The 10,460-nt window shown below is 36.9% G+C and overlaps 1 protein-coding gene across 6 annotated transcripts in view; it reads left to right on the forward strand.

Moving 5' to 3' along the window:
* Positions 1-10,460, forward strand: part of LOC143026596 (coiled-coil domain-containing protein 186-like) — a 174,697-nt gene that overhangs the window by 43,318 nt on the left and 120,919 nt on the right. For all 6 annotated transcript variants that reach the window (XM_076187269.1, XM_076187267.1, XM_076187268.1 and 3 more), the window contains exons 4-6: positions 696-878; positions 3,387-3,524; positions 3,745-3,864. In XM_076187269.1, the coding sequence (XP_076043384.1) occupies positions 696-878; positions 3,387-3,524; positions 3,745-3,864 (441 nt within the window). The remainder of the gene's footprint in view (positions 1-695; positions 879-3,386; positions 3,525-3,744; positions 3,865-10,460) is intronic.

Below are 10,460 nucleotides of genomic sequence, written 5' to 3' on the forward strand. Positions count from 1 at the left end.
CTGTTGAGGAAGGACAGGAGAGGACCAAAGATGGGGGTGAATGGAGAGTGGTTGTGTATGGATGATGCTGTGATACATGGGGGGGAGTGGATGGGGGATGGGGGATGAGGGAGTGTGTGTGAGAAATAAATTGACACAGCCCGAAGGGATTCTCCCCTTCTTCTCCTTTTCTGTATTAGGGGATGGAGGGGGGGGGGTGTCACTGATTTAATGAAGCGGCCTTGCTGTGATGTGCTGTGTCGTGCAACACTGCTTCTGACCCAGGGCAGTGGGCAAGATGCAGGGATGACCCATCATCCAGGACATGCCAAGATAAGAGGGTGGAGTGGAGTGGAGCATGTTAAAGATGGAATGGGTGGGAGTGTATTTTATGCCTTTGTTTTTTACCATATGATCATTATTTCATCCAACCTCATTGTGGGCCATAAGGTCTTCATGCTTTGTCATGGTAATCTATTGTAATCATTGTAATAAGGAAAGCTTAAATTTAGTAATTTCTTCCCTCCATTTCATACTAATCTAATACCAGTGATCTTTCTGGATTGAGTTGTAGTTTTAGGATTTTATACAACTATTGCAAAGTTATAATGTCCTTTTTCAAATTTTTATTGTATTTATTTATTTATTATTATTTTTTCTTTTGTATATCTTACTGTTACATTAAGATGTTAATAAACATTCTTGGTTTACTTTAGGCTCAGGTAGATGCTCACAGTTGGGAGTGGAAGTTGAAAGAAACTGAGGAGAAAAGAATGAGGGAGAATATTGAAGTACGCAGTGACTTGACAAACCGACTGGAGAGGGTAACAAAGCAGCTTGAAACAGCCACCAGAGAGAAGGAATCTATGGTCATTAAGTTTGCCTGTTCAGAAAAAGAAGTGAGTAGCCATAACATCGTGTTTTTTTTTCTGTATTGTAGTGGTATTTAAGACTGCTTTAGTCAGTCATTCTGATACATTTGTCCTTACTTGAACCCATGGCCACCTGTGTGGAGCCCTATGGCCCATAAGCATTAAAAGAAGAAAATTTGTATTGTTATCTGTAGTGTGGTAATGTTGGGCAGTGTGATGTAATATTTTGTCAGCAAAAAACAGACTGAAGGAAGTGGATAGTTTTAGGTAATAGGGGTGGCAGGGAAGGGAGAAATGGAGGTGGAGGTATATTGTAGATTGAGAGAAGCAAGTAAATGCCTTGGGGAATTGTAATGTGTTATGAGAAATAGGCATCTGGGAATGTACCGTATACAAAGAAAAGATTATATGAAGGGGTGATTGTGCCAGTGGCACTATATAGAGGGGAAACCTGGAATTTAACAGAAGCAGAGAGGGAAAGTAAATTTGTTTGAGATGAAATGTCTGAGAAGTATGGTAGAGGTTACAAGGTTGGACAAAGTGAAAGATGAGGTGAGGAGGAGAACAGGGATGGAAAAGGAGATTGCAGATAAGGCTGATGAAAGAGTATTTGGATGGTTGGGACACATGGATTGAATGAATTAAGAAAGATTAGTAAAAGAGGTGTGGAAGGCAGAGGTGGATGGAATGAACTGGAGGGGACAACCAAGGATGAGATGGATGGATGGGGTGAAAGGGGGTTTGAGTGAGAGGGGAATGTCTGTTGAGGAAAGAAGGGAGAAGGCAAGAGATAGGGGTGAGTGGAGAATGGCTTTGTATAAATGATACTGTGATGCAAGGATGGGAGGACTGGGGGAAGGAGGGGTAGGGAGTGGTTATGTGTGAATGATATTTTGATGCAGCCTGAAGGGATTTTTCCCCATCTTCTCTTTTTCCACATGAGGGGATGGAAAAAGGGGGGTTGCCAATTGAGTGATACACTATGTCTTGGTGCATTGCTTCTGACCCAGGGCAGTGGGCAGGATACAGGGATGACCCATCATCCACATGGAACTAATATGAGAGGGAAGAAAGGATGGTGGATAGGAGTGGAATGGGTGGGTGTGGGTACCTGCCTTTTGACTTGGCTACCTCCCTTATAAGGGGGGAAAAGCCTTTGGTATATTGACAGAAATATAGAAAAAACAGTGCTCTTTGGGGATCATTTCAAACTGAATAGGTCAATCAATCTGTTGCCCTAGATCTCTCTTGCATGAGACACATGGCTCCCAGGTAACCAAGACCAGCCAACAGATTGGTCTATAAGTCACTCAAGGAAGAAATATTGTGTTGTTGTCTGATTATAACTAAGGTGGGGGCAATGTAAAATGAGATGTGCAGTGTCTCTGTATGAGGGTTATATCTGAGGCAGTTTTATTTTTTGACCAACCAACCCTATTCTTTGTTGGTATTGTCTTAGTACTGAGTGGTGACCTGAATGTAGTTGTGCTAGTGTGGTTCTAGCTTCTCTTGGAAGATATTTTCTTGTGGGGCTAATGTTGTTGTAGTGCTTTTTGAGGGAGAACATTGAAAGCAATTAGAAACATCACAAATTAAATTAACAAAAAGAAAATTGGGAAAAATTAACCAACTAGATGGAAAGAATAATAATGGCAAAATGTGGAGAGCAGAAAAAACATCAGAAAGTCAAAATTAAATCCCTACACCCTACCCATGAAACAGTTGGTGCAACTCATGATAAAATATCATTGCTAAAAGCACCAATGTGACATCATCAGCAAGCATATCTCCAAAACAAGTTTCAAGCACTCAACATCTGAAAACAGGAAATTAGTTAAAGAAATTTAGAAAATCAAACCAGGCTGTTTTAGGTGTTTGAGTATTCTGTTAATTTTTTCTCTCTTCCTCTGTCTCTCTCTCCTTCTCTCTCTCTCTCTCTCTCTCTCTCTCTCTCTCTCTCTCTCTCTCTCTCTACTCTCTCAGTCTCTCTGTCTTCTCTCTCAGTCTCTCTGTCTTCTCTTTCAGTCTCTCTGTCTTCTCTTTCAGTCTCTCTGTCTTCTCTCTCAGTCTCTCTGTCTTCTCTCTCAGTCTCTCTGTCTTCTCTTTCAGTCTTCTCTCTCTCCCTATTTATCTCTTCTGTCTCTTCTTTGTCTCTCTCTCTGTCTCTATCTCTATCTCTATCTCTGTGTGTTGGTGGTGCTTTTGAAAGGGCCCCTGTAGCTCCAGATGGAGATGAGGTAATTGGAGAAAATTTAATGTCCAGGGTTTTAGTCTCAGATTCACATGTCCCTCAGTAGGCAGAATCTCCACAGACAAACATATCATAATGAAGAGTTAATGTCATATAGTTTAAGGTAATGTTACAATTTTTTAAACTTGCTTTTTCATTCTTCTTTTTAGTGTAATGAGAAATTTTTTGTCATTGCATTGATGATACTGTTACAGATGAACTTAGAATTTTTTTTTCCATGTAAAGTGTGCAGATGTGCAGTTGAGCAATGTTTGACTTTTACATTCTCTTTTGGTCTCTATTAGGTCATTCTGGCTAAACGTCTGAAGGAAAATATTGAAAAGAAGATAAAGGACATGGAAAAGGACAGGGAAGCTTACCTCAATAAAATTAAGGTTCTAAATGGTGAGAAGACACGGATATGCCTTACTATGGATAGCAAGGTAAGTGAAAAAAAATTCTATTCTATATCAAAATATAGCCTATTTTTCTTAAATCAGAAAATTGTGTATCACTATGTAATGGTCTTCTAAAGAGAGATATAAGTTGCATATCATTTATATTTTGATACATAAGATATGGAGTCTAATTTTCCAATTGGAAATAACCCTCACAGATGTAAGTTCAGGATAGAGTTTCAGAATTATATTTTCTATATTACAGGTTCAAGAATGCAACTCTTTGCATCGAGAGTTAGATAAACTCAAGGAAGAAGTTAGTAGTCGTGATGTTAAAATCAAATGGGCTCAGACCAAATTGAAAACAGAAATGGAAGCTCATAAAGTTAGTAATATCATTATTACTATTATATTATTTATGTTATTAATATCTTTATTGTTCAAATTATTATTGGTATTGATATTATGATATTAGTATTGATAAAAAATATTATTAATATTTTTGGGTGCATGCCTTGGTTGACTACCTCCCATATAAGGGGGAAGAGGCCCTTGTTTATATAGCTAGGTAGATATATCTTTAATATGTTAATAATATCATTATGCCCCCCTGTAGTGTAAGAGAAGAATTTACCATTCTGTTCTTATGCATGTCTTAAAAGGCAACTAAAAGGGACAGAGTGATGAAACTGGGTATCTTTAACTGTATTTTTCAAAAAAAAAAAAAAAAAAAAAAAAAAATCAAGGTATCTGAGGGTGTGGGATGCCTCCAACCAGAACCCTAGTAACTGAGTGATTAAATGTGTATGAATGTGGAACAAACTAGAGTAAGAAGGAAGATATTGGTGATTTTTTTTTTCCTCTCCATGGTTTTTCATAAAAGTTGGGAGATGAGCCAGTTGTTATTTGCTGATGACACTGCTTGTGGCAGGATCAGAGGATGGTTTGAGGAAGTTAGTGACAGAGTTTGGGGAGATGTGTGAAAGAAGGAAGTTAAAGGTAAATGTGGGAAAAAGTAAGGTGATGAGATGTACAAGGGGAGAAAGTGGCAGCAGACTGGAAGTGAGTATTAAGGGAGAGAGACTGGAGGAAGTGGCAGGTAAAGGAAGAGTGGAGGTGGAGTTAGAATGTACAGTAGATTGAGAAAAGCAAGTAAATGCCTTGGGGGATTAAAAAATGTAATGAGAAATAGACATTTGGGAATGGATGCTAAGAGGAGATTGTATGAAGGAGTGATTGTGCCAACAGCACTGTATGGGACAGAAACATGGAACATAGGAGAGGAGGAATGTATTTACCTAGTTGTAATTTACGGGACCAGTGCTATGCTTGTAGTGACCCGTTTTTGCATCGCTCCACATCCAGTTTATTCTTAAAATCTTGTATAGTTTTGGCACTCATTGTTTCTCCATTTAGTTTGTTCCAAACATCAATCACTCTATGTATTTACCTAGAGTTGTATAATATGGGAAGGGAGCTATGCTCGTGGTGACCCGTCTTTGTATCTCTCAGCATCAAGTTTTTTCTTAAAATCTTGAATAGTGTTTGCACACAATGTTTCTTTGTCTAATTTGTTCCAAGTATCTATCACTGTGTGGGAAGCTATTTTTTTTTTTTGTTTTTTTCCAGATCTCTTCTGTAATTATCTTTTTTTTCTTTTCTTTTTGTGTCCTCTTGTTTTTCCATTGTTCCAATTCAATAAATCATTCTTATCTAAGATTTCCATTCCTTACATAATTCTATAGATAGTAGGTCTCCTCTTTCCCTTCTTTGTTCCAGAGTTGGTCATTCTAATTTGGACAGTCTTTGTTCATATGTCATTTTGGAAAGAGTTGGTGCCAGTTTTGTTGTTGCTCTTTGTATTTTTTATATATATATTTTTTATATTCTTTTTGGTACTGGGTGTTGCTGCGTACTTGAGTTTTTTATCATTTCCTCATCCAAATAGACAAATGCCACTTTTATTGACCTCAATAAATAGTATGTTTCTTCGACTATTAATATGCTTATCCGGTGTCAAGTCTTTGCTGATCATCACTCCAAGGTCTTTTTCCGAGTTTTCTTTTTTGACCTCTTCACCAATTTTATAATCTCTCGATATTCTGTTTTTACTTTTTCCAAATTCCATTATACTACATTTCTTGATATTGAATTTCACTTCCCACTTTTGAGTCCATTTCCAGATCTTGTCCAAGTCTTGTTGTAATGAGTTGCAATCCTCCTTGGTTTTTACTTTCTTTAGTATTTTTGCATTGTCTGCAAAGAAATTCATATAACACTCTACTCCTTCATCCATGTCATTTATGTATATGGCAAACATGATCGGGGCCAGTACTGATCCCTTCAGGACACCACTTTTCATTTCTTCCCAATTTGAGAATTAATCTCAAATTACTACTCTCATTTTCCCCAAGGTCAGGAAGTCTTTCGTCCATTCCAATAATTTTCCTCTGATGCCACCTATTGATTCTATCATCCTTATTAGTTTATTGTGTGGTACCTTATTAAATGCCTTTTGTAGGTCCAGAAAGGCACAGTCTGCCCAACCATCTCTCTCTTGTATTATGTCTATTAATCTTGAATAGAAGTATATCAAGTTTGTTGTATTTACCTAGTTGTAATATATGGGAAGGGAGCTATGCTCGTGGTGACGCGTCTTTGTATCTCTCCGCATCAAGTTTTATCTTAAAATCTTGTAAAGTGTTTGCACATACTGTTTCGTTGTCTAATTTGTTCCATGCATTTATCACTCTGTGTGGGAAACTATTCCTTTTCAAGTTTGTTCTATAACTGTCCTTTTTAAAAACAAATTCCGTGTCCTCTCGTTTTACCGTTGTCCCACACTAACAAGTCGTTCCTGTCTAAAACTTCCATTCCTTTCATTATTCTGTAGATAGTCAGCAAATCTCCTCTTTCGCTTTGTTCCAAAGTTGGTAGATTCAATTTGGATAGTCTTTGCTCATATGTTAGTTCGGCGAGAGTCGGTGCTAGTTTGGTTGTCGCTCTTTGTATTCTTTCTAGTTTCTTGTCTGAATCCAAATTGATTTGGATTCAGTATAGTTTTTTCTTCCAAATATTTAACCCATCTATTTTTGATGACCTTTTTGCAAAATTTTGCTACTGTGCTTGTCAGGGAGACTGGTCTGTAATTTGATGGGTCTTCGTTGTTTCCTTCCATGTAAATTGGTACAATGTTTGCATTCTTCCAGTCCTGTGGCACTTTTCCTTCTTTAAGTGAGAATTTTATTATATTGTATATTTTATCTGTTAATTCTTCCATGCATTCTTTCAGTATCCAATTTGCAATTCTGTCTGGACCATGTGATTTTCTGACATCAAGGGTTTTGATTTGGTCTCTGATTTCCTTCTGTGTTACAATTATTTCTTTCATTGAGGGAGATATCTCTCTATTTCCTCACAGTTAGGTGAGTTTTCTATTGTGAATACTGATTTGAAGTGGTTGTTCATAATTTCAACCGTTTCCAGTTCTTCTTTATATTCATATTTACCTTGGCACAGCTTTTCTATTTCTTGTTTGTTCTTTAGTTTGTTTACATACCTGTAAAATAGTTTGGGTTCTTCTTTTCTTCTATTTTTTTTTCATAGTTTCTCTTTTCATTTCTGCATATTACTTAATCATTTCTTAGTTTGATGTACATTAGCCATTTGCTTGTATTCTTGTCTTTTTTCCATTTCTTCCAAGCTTTGTCTCATTTATCCTTAGCCTCACTACATCTTTTGTTGTACCAGGTTTTTACATATGTTCTTTATATTTTTTTTTTTTTTTTTTTTTTTTTTTTTTTTGCGGTACGTATTTATTCATTCACTCATTATAGATTTCTTTTAGTATATTCCATTTCTCTTCCATCTCAGTTTCTTCATTTAGGAATTTTTCCTAGTTCACGTTGCGAAATAGTTTTTTGAGTTTCTCAAAATTTGATTTGTTGTACATTAGTTTTCCTATTCTATGTTTATCATTTCTGCTTTGATCCATTTGCTCTTTCAACTCAAATTCTATTAGTTTATGGTCACTCCTTCCTTTTGGAGTTCATAATCAATTTTATCAACAATATCAGGCTCTGTTGTAAGTATTAAATCCAGCCTTGATGGTTCTTCACTATCTCTGTATCTGGTATTTTCCTATATCCATTGGTCATGTCAAGCAGGACGTTGCCCCAGAATTCCTCTCCGCCCTTCACTGTCATTTCCTCCCAACATATTTCTTTTGAATTAAAGTCACCCATTATTACTGTATTTCCTCTGTCCTTCACTATATTAGTTAATTCATATTTTGTATCTTCTAATATTTTGGAATGATCACTTTCTGTCCACTACAAATTTTCTACTCTTCATATGTTTGCTTTCAACTTGTATCGTAATTGATTCTACATTATTTTTTCCTTCAGTTATTTTTGTTACATTTAAATCTTTATTAGTCAAAATTAATACTCCGCCACCCTGTTTATCCTTTCTATTTTTTGTCCAGCAGTTGTATAAACCTTGTTCCACAGTGCTGGGTGGTGGAGTACACTTTAATTTTGTTTCCACAATCATTTAATTCATTCATTCCTGAAGTTATTCCATCTATATTGGTATAAGCTATTTTTAATTTCCTTTCTCCTTGTCTTTTTCTGTCTTCTTTGTTTCCTTTTTCCTTATATACCATTTTCTCAGCCTCAGGTCTACCACTCTCAATTTTTTTTTTTTTTTTTTTTTTCAGTTTCTGGTCTTTCTGTTTTGTTTTTTCATTCACTCTGTTTCTAAGTTCTTTTTCTTTCTCTTTTTGACTCGTTTCTTATTTATCCATACATTCTTGTAATGTTCACTATTTGCTAATTTCATTGTTCTTGATAGTACTTCCTCGGCAATTGTTTGAAATCTAAGCTTTACTTTCAGTGGCTTGTATTGTTTTCCTGTAGAGTATCTGCCCATCCTGTAGGTCTCCTCGATTTCCCTATCCAAACCTTGTCCTTCCACTTGTAATTCTTTCAGAATTTCCTTAGCGATCTCTTTCTCCTTTTCCCTCTGATATCTAGGTACATCATGCTTCTCTTTAATGCCATAGATTACAATGCATCTTTTTTTATCCACTGTGTCCCTAAGTTGCCTTTCTCTTTAATTACTTGGATCACCGTTTCCTTGGTATTTTCCTTGACCTGTTGCTCCATTATTTCTTTAAGGGATACTTTTTGACATTCCTGTTCAACTTTCCACTGTTTCTTTATTTCCTGTAGGTCATTTTCTTTTATTTTTTTCTTCCACCTTTTCAGTCACTGCTTGCACTTGATCTTTTATCTCCTTTTTTAACGCCTCATCCCTATTTAAATCTTCACTTTTCAACCTTCCATTTTTGCCCTTTAATTTATTTAATTCTTTTTTTAAGTCATCTATCTTCCTATTATTCTCATCATTGGCTTTCCTTAGCATAACTACTTCTTTGTACATTATTTTATACTCACTTTTGAGCTCTATTAAATCATCCAAAATGTCATTAATATCTCTATTTCTCATTATATTTCTATACCTGGGTTCTCTAACCATTTCGAATCCTCCATGCATAATATTTCTTTTCCCTTCAAACCCCGAAAAATAACTCTTTCAAACCTTTGGTCCTTGGTGTTTGAGAAAGACACATCTTCTTTCAAATGACACCAAGTGGAATCTCTATTCTGCTTTCTTCTAAGCATCTTTTTCCTGGTTCTTTGTCTCTCGGAGTTTCTTTGCTTCTTTCCATTTTTTTTTATAAAAAAAAAAAAAAAAAAAAAAAAAAAATGGAGATACAAAGACATTTACAAATTTGGTCCCAATGAGCTTTCACTTTCAATTCACTGTATCTATGTAAACAACCAGGTCTGCTTTCAAATTTGTTCATTCATGAATCACTAACCAGTGGCTCTGAGTGTTCATTTTGGTACGTCCTGAGGTGCCTGAGAAGTATGATAGGGGTTACTACGCTGGATAGAGTGAGAAATGAGGTGAGGAGGAGAACGGGGGTGGAAAGGGAGTTGGGAGATAGGATTGATGAAAGAGTATTGGGATGGTTTGGACATATGGAAAGAGTGATTGAAGAAAGATTAGTAAAAGAGGTGTGGAAGGCAGAGGTAGGAGTGAACATGAGGTGGCGACCAAGGATAAAATGGATATATGGGGTAAAAGGGGCATTGGTAAATAGGGGAATGTCTGTTGAGGAAGGACAGGAGAGGACAGAAGATAAAGGTGAATGGAGAATGGTTGTGTATGGATGATGCTGTGATGCATGAAAGGGAGTGGGTGGGGGATGGGGGAGAGTGAGGGAGTATATGTGAAAAATAATTTGATGCAGCCCGAAAGGATTTCTCCCCGTCTTCTCTTTTTCTGCATGAGGTGACAGAGAGCGGGGGTTGCCGATTTTATGAAGCGTTCTTGCTGTGGATGTGCTGTATCTTGCAACACTGCTTCTGACCCAGGGCAGTGGGTGAGATGCAGGGATGACCTGTCATCCAGGAACAGCCAAGAAAAGAGAGGAAGGGAGGTGGGTGAATGGAAGTTGAGTATGTGGGGATGGAATGGGTGGGAGTGTATTTTATGCCTTTGTTTTTTGGCTACCTCCCTTATAAGGGGGAAAAAGCCTTTGGTATATGTACTTACAGCAAAGTTCTGATTGTCCAGTGTCTGATATAACAGCACCTTGTGACAAGTGCTATTAATAGAATTAAATATAAATATTAATACATGGCAATGTCAATATTTGCATTTCATGAGTGCTCTTGGCAGGTGAACTATGAGGGTAGAGCAACAATGCTTTAGTGGCAATCGTCCAAACTACTGGGAACAGCCTTCTGGTTCGCTGCCATATTACCTGTTGCATTTGCCGCATAGCAATCTCTTTATCTGTTTACATTGGTATGTCTGTGCTAGCTACTGTATCTCACCTTGGCCACACTGCAATAAGACCATGGAGAAGAGGAAGCAATTTGTTCTGACACTTCTAAAGAAGATTAA

This window comes from Oratosquilla oratoria, chromosome 6, assembly GCF_046742065.1.
Source record: "Oratosquilla oratoria isolate Oo_2021 chromosome 6, ASM4674206v1, whole genome shotgun sequence".
Lineage (NCBI taxonomy): Eukaryota > Metazoa > Arthropoda > Malacostraca > Stomatopoda > Squillidae > Oratosquilla > Oratosquilla oratoria.